Here is an 18,914-nt window from a genome sequence, read left to right on the forward strand (position 1 = left end):
AAGTGTTTCTTGGATGGGTGTGTTTGTGTGAGTGGCATATGGGGACCTGAGTGTGGGGGTTCCTAGCAGTTCTTAGCTTTTGCCCTTTTGTGCAGATACCATAGTAGTACCTGTAAGGGGAAGCACTGTAGCATCCTTGTGCCTTGGTTAGGCATGGCATGTTGTGTGTGTGTGTGTGTGTGATGTCCTTGGGGCAACTCCCTATGGCTGATGGTGATGCCTGTCACTGCTTTGGTAATTCCTAGTAGCTGGCACAGGGGTGATGGCCGTTCATTGGCCCTGAGTGCCCCACTTCCTGCTCGGTTCACCCTGGTGGCGCTTCTCAGGTACAGGTGTTGGGGCCGAGTGGGTGTGGTGATGGGCTCTTTGGATGTCAAGTCGATGACACACAGATGTTGCTCTGATGACATGGCAAGATACAACAGCCTGGATGGGTTTAAGATAAGACAGACAACACAACAGGGTTGGTGCACTGACAATTTAGCATCTGAATAGGATTGGATCGTAAGCGTCCCAGGGAAAATCAATAACGTCTCTTTCCAAACAATTTATCTGTTATTACTAATCTTCTTCACCAAAAGCTTCTCAGATTTCAGGGTTACTAGAAGCAGTGAAAAATCTTGATCTTAATAGAACTACTACTGTTGAGGTAGGGAAAACTTTCTTGGCTTCCTCTCTTCCTCAAACAAAATGGCTGTGGTTAAATAGCTTCTAATAGGCCCAAGACCCAAACAGGCAACTGAGGATCTTAGAACATCAGTAGACATTCTACTTCAGCTTGGTTGTACTGTGTGATTCCCAACCTTTTTTGTTTTCCTGGTGGGTCTCCTGTATGTTTAAAAGATAGGTCAGTGGTTCCCTAACATGTTGGTTAGGTGGCTCCCTTGACCTATTGGGCCATTGACCATGGCTGCCCATTGGGGCTACAATTCTATACATTGTATAAACGCAAGATTTTTAGCAAGGATTCCATGGTTCCCCTGGCTGTTTTCCTAGGCTCCCCAGGGAGCCATGGCTCACAGTTTAGGAACCACTGAGCTAGGTGATGAATTTAGCAAGTGATGTGTTCCTCAGATTAGTGGAGCAGTCATGGGAAATGCTTCACCTGCTGAATTTTTCCATTCACCCAGCTTAGAGGTATAAGATTGTGCGGGGGGGGGGGGGGAGAGCTGGTAACCCTAGTCTTGTGTGGGCAGTCTTTGTAGGAAGGGTACTTTTGTGTTTCTTTGAGTTGACAATGCAGAACCTGCAGCATGCTGGACAGGATTCCAGCTGTATTTTTGTTTGGGAACTTCTGGACAATTATTTTATGGTAGAATTGGCACTCTGCAGAGTCTCCCACATGAAAGAGAAGTAATGAAACCACATTACATTTATTATCACAAGGGGGAGGGAGGAAGCTGGCATTTGTATGAAAGTTATATTTTGGGTGGAGTGGCAGATTTTTAGACCCGATTTCTTTTTTGTTCCATTCAGCCAACCTGTGTCTTTGCAAACTGTTCCAACAATAGCGGTCCAGTTAAGAAAATAAGAAGAGCCCCTAGAGCTGGATCAGGCAAAGGCTCATCTAGTCCAACTTCCTGAATCTCACAGTAGCCCACCAGATGCCTTGGGGAGCAACAAGAGACCTGCATCCTGGTGCCTTCTATTGCACCTGGCATTCTGAGGTAGCCTCCTTCTGAAATCAGGACGTTGCACATCCCCATCACAGTTTGTAACCGGTGATGGACGTTTCCTCCAGAAATCTGTCCAATCCCATTTTAAAGGCATTGAGGCCAGATGCCACCACCATGTCCTGTGGCAAGGAGTTCCACAGGCCAATTCCGTGCTGGGCAAAGCAATTCTTTAGTCTGTCCTGACTCTCCCAACACTCGGCTTCAGTGGCTGTGCCCTGGTCCTGGTGTGGTGTTGAGAGGGAAAAGAACACCAAGAGAGGCAGCACAGGCACCCAGGCCAGAGGCCACCCCCACCTCCTGTGGCAGGGAGTTTCACAGGCTAACCACACCCTGAGGAAAGACGCATGTTCTCTGGCTTGAGAAGGGCCGGAGTGCTGGCCACTGAGTGGTCCCCGCGCAGCTGCAATGGATCAGTCCACTCTCGCTAAACGACAGTTGCTCCCAACGGCCCCCCTCCCCCACACTGATGGTCCGGTCCAGAGCCCCCTCCCCCAATGGCTCGTCCTGCCCTTACTCGAGCGTCCCGCGTTCTTCTCCGGAGGCTCCTCCCGCCCAGTGATGTCACGCGGGCTCTCCCTCCCCCGCCCTTTCTTCCGTCCCGGCGGCGGAAGTGACGCCACGCCGGAGCCAGGGCTTCCGGCGCGCAGGCCACAGAGCCCCGGCTAGAGATGGGAGAGTCTGCGGGGCGGTAGTTTCTGTTTTCCCCTCCCGCTTCCCGGCTGCGGCTCCAGCGCTCCTTCCGGGCACCGTCGAAGCCGCGTTCTTGCCGGACGGAGGCGGCTGCGACCTCCCACCCGTGCCCCCGGTGAGCTCCGAGGAGGGGGAGCCGGGCCTTGTTTACATGGGGAGCGGCGTGGAAGGAGGCCCCCCTGTGGGCTGGGCGGCTGCAGGGACGGGGCTTCGCTCGGGGCCCCTTGGCCAGAGGGGCTGTGGACGTGGAGGGAGGGGAGATTGAGCCCAGGCCCAGCAGGTCTCCTCGGAAGTAAGCCCCATTGCAGTCAGTGGGGCTTACTCCCAGGAAAGTGGGGATAGGATTGCAGCCTCAGAGCCCAAGCCCAGCAAGTCTCCTCAGAAGTAAGCCCCATTGCAGTCAGTGGGGCTTACTCCCAGGAAAGAGTGGACAGGATTGCAGCCTCAGAGCCCAAGCCTATGTCTGTCTACTCAGAAGTAAGCCCCATTATAGTCAGTGGGACTTACTCCCAAGAAAGTGTGGATAGGACTGTAGCTTTAGAGCCCACTCCTATGCATGTCTTCTCAGAAGTAAGTCCCATTCTAGTCAATGGGGCTTACTCCCAGGAAAGTGTGGATAGGACTGTAGCATTAAAGCCCAATCTTAAACGTGTCTACTCAGAGGTAAGTTCCCTTATAGTCAATGGAGCTTACTCCCAGGAAGGTGTGCATTGGATTGCAGCTTTAGATGGGGAGACAGGCACCCCTGGCCCCTTCTACCCAGACTGTGCTTTAGGGCTTAACCAAGATAAATCCAGTTAAGGGCATGTTTGTTTTAGGTGCTTCTTGGAGGAAGGTAAGATATTTGGGGAGTGGTGGCAGAAGAGATCCAAGAAGGCACTAAATTTGAAAGCCACAATTTTTGGGTATTGAGGCTTTACTCCACATCCACCCTGACAAAGTCTTCTGGAGAAGAAGTCCAAAGGTTTGCTGTTCAGGGCAGGCCCTGGACAGTGCTTTTGGTTGTTCCTAGTAAACACATCACCAACCACTGTCCAGGGCCCATCTTGAACAGCAAACTTTTTGACACCTTCTCCAGAACTCTTTGTCAGGGTGGATGTTGAGCAAAGCCCTTGGATGTCTGGAGAACTCAGAAGGCTTGCCACTAAACACTTCCGTCTGTTTGTGGTTGTGGAGGATAGCAAATGTCATGCTGATCTTTAAAAAGGGAAAGAGGGGGGACCCAGGAAACTATAGGCCAGTCAGCCTAACATCTATACCGGGTAAGATGGTGGAATGACTCATCAAAGACAGACTCTCAAAACACATAGACGAACAGGGCTTGCTGAGGGAGAATCAGCATGGCTTCTGTAAGGGTAAGTCTTGCCTCATGAACCTTTTAGAATTCTTTGAAAAGGTCAACAGGCATGTGGATGTGGGAGAACCTGTAGACATATATCTGGACGTTCAGAAGGTGTTTGACACAGTCCCTCACCAAAGGCTACTGAAAAAACTCCACAGTCAGGAAATTAGAGGGCAGGTCCTCTCCTGGAATGAGACCTGGTTGAAGACCAGGAAACAGAGAGTGGGTGTCAATGGGCAATTTTCACAATGGAGAGAGGTGAAAAGCAGTGTGCCCCAAGGATCTTTCCTGGGACCAGTGCTTTTCAACCTCTTCATAAATGACCTGGAGACAGGGGTGAGCAATGAGGTGGCTAGGTTTGCAAACATTTTCAAGTGGTGAAGACCAAAAGTGATTGTGAGGAGCTCCAGAAGGATCTCTCCAAACTGGCAGAATGGGCAGCAAAATGGCAGATGCATTTCAATGTAAGTAAGTGTAAAGTTATGCACATTGGGGCAAAAAATCAAAACCACGTATAGGCTGATGGGTTCTGAGCTGTCTGTGACAGATCAGGAGAGAGATGTTGGGGTGGTGGTGGACAGGTCGATGAAAGTGTCGACCCAAAGTGCAGTGGCAGTGAAGAAGGCCAGTTCTATGCTTGGGATCATTAGAAAAGGTATTGAGAACAAAACGGCTAATATTATAATGCCGTTGTACAAATCGATGGTAAGGGAGTATTGTGTCCAGTTCTGGTCGCTGCATCTCAAAAAAGACATAGTGGAAATGGAAAAGGTGCAAAAGAGGGCAATTAAGATGATTACTGGGCTGGGGCACCTTCCTTATGAGGAAAGGCTATGGCGTTTGGGCCTCTTCAGCCTGGAAAAGAGACACCTGAGGGGGGACATGATTGAGACATACAAAATTATGCATGGGAAGAATAAAGTGGATAGAGAGATGCTCTTTACACTCTCACATAGCACCAGAACCAGGGGACATCCACTAAAATTGAGTGTTGGGAGAGTTAGGACAGACAAAAGAAAATATTGCTTTATTCAGCATGTGGTTGGTCTGTGGAACTCCTTGCCACAGGATGTGGTGACAGCGTCTGGCCTGGATGCCTTTAAAAGGGGATTGGACAAGTTTTTGGAGGAAAAATCCATTATGGGTTACAAGCCATGATGTGCTTGTGTGCAAAGCCATTATGGCTTACAAGCCATGATGTGCTTATGTGCAGCCTCCTGATTTTAGGAATGGGCTATGTCAGATGCAGGGGAGGGCCCCAGAATGAGGTTTCTTGTTATCTGGTGTGCTCCCTGGGGCATTTGGTGGGCCGCTGTGAGATACAGGAAGCTGGACTAGATGGACCTATGGCCTGATCCAGTGGGGCTGTTCTTATGTCTGTGTTTTGTGGTTGATTCGTGTAGTTTTTGTGGTTGTAAAAGACCACAGGTAGATTATCCTTTATCCAGACTATTCCGAAATCCATATGTTTTTGACCAGGACGGTTTTCTGTACTGTAGTGTGAGCACTAGAAAGTCTTGTGCTCATTCCCACATACAGTGCAGGTATAGGATGCAACTTCTGATCTCTGCTCTGTACCTGTACAGCAGACAGCTGTTTCTGTAACTGTGAAAAGAGCAAGAGGAAGCATTTCTCATATTTATGCAATGATTCTAAAATGCAGACAAATTTGAAATCCAGGCGCATTTCCATCCCAAGCAGTCCAGATAAGGGATACTTAACATATTTTTGCAGGGCCGTGGGTGTACATGTTTGATCCCTCTTACATATATGCAATGTTGGGCAGAAATGGCTTAACCTGTACTGTACTGTGGCTATTGAATACTGTTGTTACTGAAGCTGTTCTTCTCATTCATTGTCCCTTCCTGCGTGAGTAGACTATGCTGCTTGATGATGTTGGCATCTGAACGAGTTGTTCTGTTGTTTACTGAAATGGAAGATAGTTGTTCCTGAATTTACTGTTTTAGCATTTAGTAGTACTGTATCATAGAATGTGAGGCTACATAAGAATAGCCCTGCTGGATCAGGCCAAGGGCCCATCTAGTCCAGCTTGCTGTATCTCACAGTGGCCCACCAAAATTTCTGTAGCCTGCTGTGGAAGTGGTGGAATACAACCACCAATACAACCTCAGGTGGCATGTAGCCTACAAAAATGAAGTTAAGAGTTGGCAAATAGTATTGGGCAGGAAATAGTGGGAGTACAGCGGACATGGAACCTTCTAATTTTTACCCACCATTCTTTTCACTAGTAGAATTTGTAGTGGGGTGTAGAAAGTTGGCTAACAAAGTTTGTCCTGCTAGATGCGCTTCTTAATTTACTAAATGAGAGGAAAGCTCTAGGGCAGAGTTTCTCAACCAGTTATACTCATACTACCAGTGGTACTTGAGGTGGTATCTGGTGGTACATGTGGGACCCCCAGACCCCTGCCACCTGACAGTGAAGCGCAGTTCAAAACAACAAGCAGCAGTAGGAGGCTCGGCTTGGGAACTAGAACTCTAGCATACACTTTTTGTGTGCTGAAAATGCCCTCCTGTCTGCCCTGAGCCTCTTACCTGTGTTTGACACGTTGTGTCTGGCCTCCTGATCTGGTAGTAACTGGTGATGACCTCATTGTCAGTTTCTTCTGATGGTACCTCCAATAGGTGGACTGTGCAAAGTGGTATGGCAGGGAAAACATTGAGAAATGCTGCTATAAGGCAGCATTTCTCAACCAGGGTACTTGAGGTGGTGTCTGGTAATACTTGCAGGATCCCTGACATCGGCTGCCTGCCAGTTACTTCTGGTAGTACTTCAGATAGGTGGACCATGTGAAGTGGTACAGCAGGGGACAAACCTTGAGAAACACTGCTCTAGGGCAAGTCATTCCAACTTCCCTGGGCAGGTTTGCATGTCTGAACTTCCCCTCAGGAGCCTGTTAGTTGCCCTTTGTTGTCACCTTCACTCAGGCTGCAAACTAATGAATGCATAACTACAAGCACCGCAGATACTCTCCCACAAGTTAACCCCACAGATAAGTTGAGGGCAGGTTTTGAACCAACAATCATGAAATTTTCTATGACCCTCGGATAAGTCGGGGGTTAAACTCAGGGGGGGTGTCTGATTATAGTGTTGTCTGATTTTACCCAAGGCCAGATCCTAAAAAATAACCTACCACTAATTGTTACCTAAGAACTGTAGTCTCTAATTTATTAAAAACATAGTAAAAGATCATAAGATACATTTTTATTCTTTTTTAAATTCTGGTCTTCACCACCTTTTTGTAAACACTATATGTGCACTGTAAACAACATACCAGTAAAACAGTGGTTCCCAACCTGGTATTCATGTACTCCCAGGGACACTCAACAGGACCTTTAGGGGTACTTGAAAAAGAATGGCAGAAAAAGGCAGGCCGTGCTCCAGAATGCCTGCAAGGACCAGCAAGGCAGGAAGGGAGGAAGCTAGTTGGCTGTGAAAGCCCCACCAATAGCTAGTTTTTGGTCATCAATTCATGTATGAAACAGTGATTGAAAACCAGCACAGTAAAAAAGCTGAAACATAATATGGAAAGTGATCAATCACTCAGAATTTCTCAGCACACTTCTGGTGCAAAACAGTGCAAAGGCAGAGTCTTCTGTTCCTCAAACGGATAAAAAGAGAAAGCACTGTAATGAATACATGAAGTCTGGGTTTTCATAGAGAGGAGATGAGGGCTTGTATTATTACAAACATTTTGCTAATATGAAGGGTACAATTTATGGAAATGGGCTGCCAAGGGATATGCAAGTGAAAAAGGTTGGGAACCACTACAGGAGATCCATGAATCAAATCCACCTTTAAGGTGGACGTGAGGAGAACCATGAATCGAAAACACTTTTAAGGAGTCTGGTGTGTTAAGCCAGAAGCTCTACATACAACATACAACCCATAACACATAACTGAGAGTGTGCAATTCAGTTCACAGTAGAGATGCAGCTGCATATATTTGCAACCTTTTTTACTCAGAAGTACTTTTTTACCACTGCTTTCCATGGGTGTTATTCTTAAGTAAGGGTACACTGAATTGTAGCCTGGGAAGGAGGGTCCCATCCTGGTGTTTCACAGAACAGACCTGCTTTGCTGCAGCAGAAGGAAGGAGAATAAAAGGTTAACTTTGGCTGGAATGCCCCTGGAAAGTAACTATAGCAACTAAGGAGGTGCCTGCCTGAGCCCAGCAACAGCTCAGCTGAGAAAGGAAACTGTTGAAAGGCTCTGCCCTCTGATTGACCCAGAGATAAGGAGAAGTGAGAATTGGAGCTTGATTACTTGGCAAAAATTTCACTACTATAGGTATATCTAGGTGGTACTATATAGGTATATAGTACTATAGGTACTATAGGAACTTATCTATGGTAAGTTCCACTGAACTTCCGATGAACTTGCTTTCAAGCAAACTTACAGCATGCTGTATACAATTAAAGCCATATCTTAAATTGTGCTGGTGACTGGGGTTCAATGGGTGTGGTGTGGATTTCTTTGTTTCCATGGTATATGGCAGTATTTCCTAAACTCCTACAAGGGAGTTGGGAACACTGTAGATGTGTGCAGGGGTGGGGCTATGCCAGCAATGAGATCTGCAGGATTATGTTGTTTCTGGAGATGGGAGCAGGGTTTTCGCTTACTGGCAGCCAGCTTTGGAGTCCTGGGTGGTATGGGGAGCCCTCTGCAGGCCTCCCCATGCCTCCAAACATATTTTTAAAAAGGAAAAAAACTGAGCATATTCACGAAGAAAACTGGAAGTGCCAGGTTTTCCCCCCTATTTTAGATGTTTGGAGCGGTGGGGAGCCCTTCAGTGGGTTTCCTGTACCCCCCAGGACTCATGATTGATGCAGGTAAGTGAAAACCCCCCTCACATCCCTGCAATCCTGGGAATCGTGTTGCTGCCCCTCCCGCAAAGGGGCAGGGACAAGTGCTTCCCTGGCTGGTGAGTCGCAACCCACCAGTTTGGATACCACGGATATATGGTGATGTGTGGTGAAAGGAATGGCCTTGATTTACTGAAGAGCCTTTAAAAAAGAAAATAGCTATATTATACAGTCATGCAGTGATTTGATTTTGGTTGAAATGAACTCTTCCGTTTGGATGTCCCTTTTAGTTTAGTTTAGGATTCATGCTTCTAATAAGTTAGTGTTAGCTATAGTAGCGTCTCTTAAGGGGATATGACATGCTATCAAAACTGGCCAGTTCATCCAAGAAAAAAAGGTGCCTTCTGTATACAAGCCTTGAAGCAGCATAAGGGTAGACTTAAGCTAAGTTGAAATAACAAATACTCAAGCATGAATCACTGCTCACGTGTTTCTAGAACAGGGTGTTCCACCCAGATATGGAAACCATGTACCATACTAATACAGACATAGGGGATTTAGTTTCTGGGGCAACTTTCATTTCCCAGTGTGCATCCCCCATATGAATTTCTGCCATGCGCTTGGCTCTCACTGACCTAGCCTCTACTGCAGTGATTTTCAATCTTTTTTTGTGTCATGGCACACTGACAAGGCACTGAAATTGTCAAGGCACACTGTGCTGTTGCTGGGAGGCTCACATCCTCCAATGGACCTACTAATAAATGACCTTCCCCCAAACTCCCACAGCACACCTGCAAACCATTCGCTGCACACCAGTGTGCCATGGTAGAGTGGTTGAAAATGGCTGCTCTACTGAGTATGGGCTCACTGTGTGTGTACAGATGAGCAATACAAATTCATGCTATATGTGTGCGCGTTACCTTCCATTACATGGCATTTTTCTAATTTATCCATGATAACATTCAAAGATGTGTGAAAGGCATCTATGAAGACTGACTGTGTTGTACGGATAACAATTTGAGATTTTCCAAGTACTACAAAGTGTCACCTTCCGGAGAAGCAGGGTATAATTCTTAATTAAATTGTATAGTCAGTGGTATGAACGCTTATTGCAACAGATAATATTTCCTAAAACAATGCATATGAACAGGCTTAGATTCTGAACTGACAAAGCATCCGGATGTCCCTTTACTAGCTGTCAATCAGGCATTAAATACTTATTTTGGTTCTCTTACATCATGTTTCCATGTTGTTTAGTGCCTTTGAAAAGTGCATGCCATTTGGGCTCTTCAGTAGTATGAATTGAAGGCTAGTTCTTGCCATTTTTTTGTGCTGTTCTGGGACAAAAATCAATGTTCTGGGAAAACATCAGAACTCTCAATGGCAACTCCTCTCATAGCTTCTTATTTCATTTACTGTGGCCAGTGATTTGAAAAGTTAGTAATTACCTTATTGTTCACTGCCATGAAGATAGAAGTTCTACCTGAAGTTGTAATTCTCCTCACTGTTGTTACTGTAAGATTAGCTCTCAAATTCTTCCATCTAACCTTAAAGAGTACTGGCTCATTAAAAGCTAGGTGAGGAATAGCCCTGGTGATGGTCCTCCATAGTACAATCTGTCTCTGTGCATGAGACATCCCTCCTCCCACTTTTCTCATAGGGTAGATTGATCTCCACTGCTAGGCTGAATAGGATCATGGGATTACACTGCAGGGAGAGGGATAACTGATAGTATCTGCTGCGTGGGTGTTGGAAAGGCAAGGAGCCTGGATGGGTGGAGGGGTATGTGAAAGACAATCCTCTGAGTTCTGTTTGCAAAGTTGATCAAAAATACTTAGTTGTGTAAGACTTTAAAAACTGTACTTGAGGAAGTTCTGATTATAGTGCATTTAATTTGGAGAGCTGATATATTTAGCTTCTGGCCTTCATTCTCTTCCGCTGGAGGTAGCTGGCTGAATTCATGGCAAGACTTCAGACTAACTGCAAATCAAGTATGTGTTGCAGTGCACTTCAGTAGCCATCTAATGTCTTTAAATGAGGAATTAAACCAAAGGAGAGGAAACATAATATCTGGTTGCTAAAATTTTTCTGCACTCTGCAGTCCAGGAAGTCAAAGTTATGTTTCTCAAAGCAACTGGGTAGAGTGTAACTGAATTTATGAGTGAGTTGTAGACATCCATAAAATGGCAATGCTAATTCTAAATAATGTGCAAGGGACTAGTTTATCCTTAGATATACTATTTTATATTGGACAATTTATAAGCCATAGCTTTATAAGTAAGTGTACAGGTGTGCCTCATTATCCATTGGGGTTCTGTTGCAGAACCCAGTGAATTAAAAAAATCAGTGGATACCAGATCAGTGGAAAAAAGACCCGCTTCCAGATTTCTTGCTACTCAGTTGTATTATAGTTAACAGCTAGGTAATATAATTATGTTGTAAACCAACTTGACAGCTATGTGGGGTGAAAAAAATAGGATATAAACTGAATACATTATAATATAAGTTTAAGGGACTCTTGAAGACTGGAGTCTGAACACACCACTTGGGAGTAAGACTCACTCAATCAATGGGGTATACTTCTGAATAAATATTCTTGGAATGAGGCTCCATTCTAGTTGGATAACAGACTGTGATGTGTTCCTTGTGCTATGATTCTTAATGTGTGTAAACGTTATTCCAGGATCAGGGTATGAAATGAATACTCTGAAGGGCTGTCATATGGAGAAAGGGACAAATTTGTTCTCAACTGCCTCTGAAAATAGAACTAGATCCAATGGGGAAGATTGCAAAAGAATAGATTCTGATTGGCTATCAGGAAAAAATTCCTGATGGTAAGGGCAGTTTGGCAGTGGAACAGATTGCTGGGGAAAGTGGTGGAATCTCCTTCACTGGAGATCTTCAAGCAGAGGCTCGACAACCACTTATTGGAGATGCTTGAGGAGGATTTCCTGCTACAGGCAGGGGGTTAGACTAGACAACCTATTAGGTCCCTTCCTAATCTATGATTCTACTATCAGTCCTCAAGACCAGCACCCTGTGCAGAATTGTAATCCTGTGCTATTCTGTAACTCTTAAGTATCCAGTGGTTTTCTAGTCCTGTTGATTGGAAGACAGGCTGCAGGAGAGTAAAGTTTTCAGCTATAAAGGTATGACTTCCTCTTCTTGGTGGACTTTTACAGGATACACCTGAAGTCACAGTGGTTAGCAATAATAAAATGTACATAGAATCCAGCCCTCAACTATTCTGATATGTCATGAACATTCATATGTTTTTTAAAAATACATAGCGTTAAGAGCTAAGGGACACTCTGAATAGGGATGCCTACCAAGAACTGACCTTGGAAACTGGGTGTGTGCATGCGATCGCCTTGGTTTGCTTACCTTTCAGCCTCCGACTTCAAAATTTGGTTATAGACAGATATTACTTAGCTTTGCCATTCAGCTGTTGTCACTTCAGCCAATTTGCTTCCCATTTTTGAGACGGAGGATGACGCTTGTTTAAAATTGTGTTCCCTGAAGGTCATAATAACTTGAGTTGCATATTTTGAAAGTATGAGGTGGCAACATTAGTGCACAGTGCTTATTTCTTGCTGTTAGTTATATAGGTACAGTTTTTTTTTTTGGTCCAGGAAAGATAATTTAGATAAGACAAGTAAGTTAAAAATGAGAGAGCTGAAACTGGGAATCTTAAACTGGTAGAAGCTGGTAAAGTGCAGGAAAGGTCAAGCTGATGTGATCCAGAGAGGGCTTTGCAGAAAACTGAGCTTTGCAAGGGAAAATAGAGGTAGATTATTGAATCGCAGGCAGAAGGAAATTGCATGTGTCTGAAGAACTGAGTAGGAATTGCAAAGGCAGGCATGGGAGAAGGGAGCATAAAGTGATGTTGGTATTCTACTTTCCTCTTCCTCTAACTGTGATGAGGCAATGGAATCCCTGACCTGGCCTGGAATCAGTAATGGGCTGGATGAATATTTGGTTTGGTAAGCTAAAGCTCAGTTAGTGATGCTGGCTGGAAGTGGCTGGGTAACCTATGCTGGAGTGAGCCATGACCCCATCCAGGGCAGGCTTTCTCTTTCTACTCCTGAGTTGATGGGCATCTACAAATTTGCAAACTGGTTTTTTTTTTTTTTACTTTGTGAAGTGATGTGACCTGAGCTGAAAACCCTGGGCTATTGTGGATTTTTCTTTTAAATAGTTCTTTGCCTTTCTTTGTTTTGGTAATCTTAAAATTGGGCTATTTTGATTTGTAGAGTATTTTCTGTTTTAATGTTTGTAGGCCAACTATATGACTGCTGGAAGCAGGGTGTAAATTGAAAAAGAAAAAAGGGTGGGAAAGAAATTGGAGGACTGGGACAACACACCCCTTATTTGTGATTGGTAGCATTTAGGTACCACCTTTCTGCCAAGGCACCCAAGAAAGGTGTAGCATTTTCCAGAGTGCATTACAGTGTTTTTTGCCTGCTTAGATTTCTAATGACTCCATGGTGTAGGTTAAGCAGAGGGAGCGATTGAGACTGACATATCTAGGGAGAGTCGTACCTGAGCAGTGGAACTTCAAGAAATTTTGGCAATATTATAACTACCCTTGATCTTTTTGCATGAAGCAGCTCAGTGCCTTTGTTAAGTGTGAGCGTTGCTTTTGATGTTACTAAGCGAGTTTTTCTTCTGTCTCATGCACTTGTGGGTTTAAAAGTCAAACTTGTGCTTTTCTTCTCCCCCCCCCCCCCCAATCATCTCCATTTAGGAGACGGAAACGTCAGATGAAGTCAAAAGAGCCATAAGGAGTGGTGGAGAAGGAAACAGACATTGCTCTCCTGTTCTGCGCACTGGGCAGAGTGTTAAGATGTCCGTGGACATGAATAGCCAGGGCTCTGACAGCAATGAGGAGGACTATGATCCAAACTGCGATGAGGAGGAAGAGGATGAAGATCCTGGGGACATTGAAGATTATTATGTGGGGGTGGCAAGTGACGTGGAACAACAGGGAGCTGATGCCTTTGATCCTGAGGAATATCAGTTCACCTGCTTGACTTACAAGGAGTCTGAGAGTACCCTGAATGAGCACATGGTCAGTTTGGCCTCTGCATTAAAGGTGAGTGATGCTATGGCAGGTGGTGAAAGACATGCCTTTTCAGGTGTAAAACCAACAAAACAAATTGGAATCATTTGGTTTGCCATTGGAGCTGTAGGAGACAGTTGACCCAAAGTACTATGGATCTGAGGTAGCTGTATTCCTGGTATCCCTAGTGCTTGGCTAAGGTGTTTTGGTTTCCCTGTGGGGTCTGAGTGGGCAGATGCACACACCTGATCATTCTTGGTTAGCAAAACTCTTTAATATTCAGAGAGAGCAAAGCTGTCCAAACTTGTTCTTATTTTGTGCATTCATTTATTTACTTTGCAGCATGGAATCTGTTTTCACTTTGTAAAAATGGGGCCAGGTTTTAGTTGTCAGTGTTACAGATGGCATCTCAAAATAAGACTGGTGTTTGTCTGAGTCATGAGGTCATACTGAATTTTTGGAATAGAATTCTCATGTCTTTTAATTCCTGCTCATTCTGGTGGCTTCTAGTTTCTCCCTGTGGTCTTTCATTTCTCATCTCTGTATCTATAGCACTCTGACCAAATATGCCTCCTTCTGCCTTGACTTTTACCATCTGTCCTTGCCAAAATATTTCCAGCTCCCCTATAAAATGCAGTATTGCAACCAAAGTAAATCAGATAAATTGGCACAATGGTCTTTTTCACAATCTTTCTCTTTTGTCATTTTGTCTGGTTAATTTGGGATGTGTGCAGAGCAACTCGGAGGAAGCTGTCACTGGGAATAGAAGGGACAGGCATTAAGTTTCACATCTTTCTGCCACTCTTGGTTATTCTTTTCTTCATACTTACCATGTTCCATGGAGAAAGGCCTGGGGCCAGAGTGGTGCCTCATCATAGATCATTATTTAAGCAGAATCTGGATCAATTTAACAATCTTCTACTATGTTAATCTGTGTAAGCAAAATTGAGCTCTTGATCAGAAATATTACTTACATCGACGAAGAGATCTCTGCATAACCAAAACTATTTGTATTCAAATCTCATTGCATCTGAGATTTTTCTGTTCTGTACAGTACATCCAGCCCTGTAAATAATTGCAAAAGGAAGCCCAAGATGCTAATCAAACCACTGTGAAGCTAAAATAGATTCAAAGTGAGTACATGGTGGCAAGAAACATTAGAAGTTCCAATCTAGCAGTTGGATATTGTCCTTTTTTTTTAAAAAAAAAGAGGGATAATCACAGACTTCAAGTGAAGTGGATCCAGGCTCCCTAAACCCTATCATTACTGTGCCAAGCAGTTTGTTTAGAGGTAGGCGCTCTTGCCTCCTGCTGTGCCAATGACTAATTATTCTTGGCCGGGGAGGGGGGAGAGATAATTTCTGAATATAGTGGACTGAAGAGAGCAATAATCTCCTGCAAGTATTTAGTTAATACTGCTTGCATGGTAGACTTAATCAAGAAGCTTGCAGGCCTCATTGCAAGTGCTCAGAAAAGAGTTCAGTTTCTAAGCTGATGCCAACATTTGGCACTTGTGCTAAGCCATCTGGCATAATCATGTCACATAGTAATGACCTGCCATGAACTTAAAGCCACTAGCAACTGAGTCTCTCATCACTAAGGATGTAACATGCAGAACAGGTTTCTGTTGTATCTCTTCTAATGGTTTCACTGGTATTTCAAACTTGACCTAAAAATCACCTGGCTAAAATTGTGTGTTCATTGACACCCTGGCTTCACTAAACTCTGGGAAACTTTTCACTGATACATACATATTAGGTATCCAGTGCTGGATGCTTAAATGGAGCCTTGAATGCTCTGAAGGTGCTTAATAATAAACAAACACATGGTACCTTTCCTCATAAAGTTGGTAATTTGGTGAACTTGTTCAGCAGTTGAATTTAGGGCAGGAATCCCTAAACATTCAGGTGCCAGGATCCTTTCTCTCAATCATGCTAGGCTGGAGTAGGTCAATTATAGAAAGTAATGTATATATTTTGTATGTAACTCCTAAGAACATTCATAATAGAAGAAAAATACTTGCGATATTTGCAGCTGCAGGGCTACTTGCAGTCTCTCTCTCTCAGCTGGACTGTCAGCAAGAGAAGCGAGCGTGGTGGTGGGAGAAGAGGAAGGAGGTGGCACATATAATTTATAATGCCATTGGCCTCAGCAGGCTAGCCAGATGTGTTGTTGGACCAGATATGGTCCACAGGCTGCTCTTTGAGAGCTCCTGGTGTTAGGTTTTGCACTGTAATCCCATTCTTGGGTTGTGTGTGCTCATATATTCCTCATTCTCATAAGATGTCAATACTTGTCTCTCTGTAGGGAAGAAGAGACATTTGGAGGAAAAGCAAAGTTGGAGGCAACCCAGTGTGACTTAATTAACTTGAGAAAAGGATTTGAGTATGCTGTTTTGTTTTTCTTGAGTCTATGGAGGGCGTGTCTGCAAAGCTGCTATTAAACAGAAATTGTGCTTTTAGCCAGACTTGCTTCCAGCTCAGTTAAACAGTACTCTGTGTATTCTTGTATGAGTAGCCTCCAGTTTTAATTTTAATTACAAATGTGCCATGCTTCAGAATTCCCTCTGTCACCTTAGGCATTTAGAGCAATTATTTGATTGCTCAAACTGCTGCGGTGCTCATTGCCAAAGCAGCTTCGAAAAGCACTTATGCCAGTGCTTTTGTGCCTGGTTCTACTGTCTGGTGGTGGCAAATTGGTTGGATTATTCTTTGGTTATGAGAACTTAGACCTTGCAAAAAAATAATTTAGAAACATTTATTTATTGTATAGTATATATTGAAAACATTTCTTAGCTAACTTCCCAGCACTGAAGGCAGCATGCACTGACAAATAACATAATAAAAACAATTCAGGAGAAAGCAAGTATCAAAGAAACAGAACTGATAAAGACCAAACTAGCTAATTAAAATAAAGGTCAGATGAAAAAGATGTGTTTGCACTTCTTTCAGGGAGGCCAGTAAAAAGGTAGATCTTCATTCTGGAGCTTCAAGGTGGTTGCTACGAGGCCCTGCCAGGCAGTCTTTCTTTCATGATTAGGAAAGGGCACTTAAATCGCAGATTCCACTTAAAAACTAACAGCATTAAGATACTATCTCGGCAGGAGGGTTTGGTGGAATTCTTTGTCTCTGGGTACCTCCAGACATGAAAACAGGGAACCCCTGTACTACTTGTCTGGCATGCCATTGACTTTTTGATAATGGCCCTGAATTGCAAAAGAATGTCTACTGGAGGAAGTACTCTCAGCAGTGTTTAGGAAGTTGAGATGTCCCATAAGCCTTTGAAGGGTTAGAATGGTCTAAGAATAGCCAAAAAGAGTGTGTGTGGGGGGAATCCAGGAGTTTTGTCACATGTTGCAAAGCAGTTCTCTTTTACCTTCAGGGTCACTTTCTATTCCAAACACGAATTTCAGGGTGAAAGCCTTCCAACCCAGTCATGAAATGTCAGGGTATATAATAATGCTGTCACTGCCTAGCTCTAAAAGAGGACTCCACAGCTATGGCGCTCATGTACTTATGTGGTATGAGGTCATCAGGGAGTGGAGGGTTAAGGAAGTGATGCAGTTTCTGAAGATGAGATGCCTTTGAGAGGCAGATTGGCAGCACTCTTAACTTTCAAGAATGTGCAAGAGAGTGCAATATGACACAATTTATATAGGAGTCTTATGCCTCCTTTTTCTTCTGACACTGTGAGCAAAATGTTTTGCACCACCTTGATTAAAAATTTGAAACTGCTGTGGGTCAGAAACTTGTTTCACAGTCTAGATCTTGATAACCTTCCCTAAGCTACCTTAGATAAAACAATGGTCATGTTACCTTAAAGACAAACCCATTTAGCATAAGCTTCTATTTTTTACAGACCACTTCATCAGATGTGTGAAGTACATCTTAATTATTTTAATACATATATAAAAATTTAATTTGTTAAAATAGTGTCTTCCTCAGCTGGAGTGTGTGTGCACCCAGGGATACTGAAAAAGGGGAGATTGTAATGGATATGTCAATCTCTGGAAGATCAGATCTTGGTGGTTGTTTTAATGAAGTTTGTAAAGGATCTGTCTTCATTTCCAAATGTTTCAGGCTTGACAGTTGTTGTGCTGTATCAGTTTGCATGAAGTAAAATTAAATGTATTGCATGGCAAAGCATTAATGTCTGATCTGGTTCTTTGGCAAGCCTGCCAGGAAGACCTAAGCCTCTTCATAGGGAAGACTGCATGTTATGCAGTCTTCGGGGCTATATTTGAAAGAAAGTTATGTTGATATTCTTCACTGTTTGATGAGGGAAAATGAGCCACTAATGCAGAGGGGCTGTTTAAAAGCCATTCCACTTTCCTCCCAGATTCACTGATCATTGCCATTGGTGTGGCTATGAAGGGAGCTAAAAGTTTCAGCTCAACTGTTGATCTTTGTAGTGTTCAGGAGAGGAGAGCACCATGAAATTTGTTTCAGCAATTTGTCAGCTTATCTCTCTTGTCTCTGTAGAATGGCATGAGACCTTTCTGGCTTGTGGTTAGGATCTCTGGAATGTACTTGAATGATAAACATCAGAAGAATAATATGCAAAAATGCATGGCAGAATCTGCATATGGGGTATATGAGCTGTGCTAGAATAATGGTTATCTATATTAATCCTATAATGCTGGAATTGCTCTTCAGAACCTGATAAACAAGGAGATGTGTTCTCAGAACTCACGATTTATTTGTAGTACCTGTTAGCAGGACTTGCTTGGGGGCGCTACCTCTCAAGATGAGAAAGATTTGCCCTTTCTCAGAGTTGGACCACTGCTGTTTCCACTTATTAAGAGATTTCAGCTGTGTGGGGGAGAGCACTTGGGTTGAGGCTAATGCACACAAATTAAATGCGAGGAACAAGTTGTTCTAAGGTTTAACCAGAGATCCTCTTTCAGTTCAGAGTCCAATTTGGTACGCAGTGGAAAAAAGTGCCTGACATCTGCTTCCTCTGGCTTGTTGAACTTATCCATCCTGAATTGCATTCTTGTTTTTGAAGCTCTCTGATCTAGTCGGCTGAAGAGCATCTGCACACATGTGACAAGCTGCCACAGTAAATATTTGAAGCCTAGTGGCATAGAATATTGTCAGGGTGCTTAGACTTGAAGTGGGTTCTGTTGCATGAAATATCTGCAGGGAGAGTAGCAGGTGCTAGGTCTCTTTGATTGCTTTTAGAAGTCGAGTAGTAACTGGAGCTCACTCTCTGCTGGGAGTTCATATGTGCACATACACTCTGTGAGAACCCACATAGGCTTTGGATGGAGGGAATTGCTATTCATTTCCTGTCCTTTGAGACAGACTTAGCTGTTTTC

The 18,914-nt window shown here is 43.9% G+C and overlaps 1 protein-coding gene across 1 annotated transcript in view; it reads left to right on the top strand.

Moving 5' to 3' along the window:
* Positions 1-2,312: 2,312 nt before the first annotated feature.
* Positions 2,313-18,914, top strand: part of ARIH2 (ariadne RBR E3 ubiquitin protein ligase 2) — a 44,248-nt gene continuing 27,646 nt past the window's right edge. Inside the window, exons 1-2 of the mRNA XM_066616712.1 lie at positions 2,313-2,481; positions 13,280-13,627. Of these exons, the coding sequence (XP_066472809.1) occupies positions 13,379-13,627 (249 nt within the window). The 5' untranslated portion in view covers positions 2,313-2,481; positions 13,280-13,378. The remainder of the gene's footprint in view (positions 2,482-13,279; positions 13,628-18,914) is intronic.

Source organism: Tiliqua scincoides, chromosome 2, assembly GCF_035046505.1.
Source record: "Tiliqua scincoides isolate rTilSci1 chromosome 2, rTilSci1.hap2, whole genome shotgun sequence".
NCBI lineage: Eukaryota > Metazoa > Chordata > Lepidosauria > Squamata > Scincidae > Tiliqua > Tiliqua scincoides.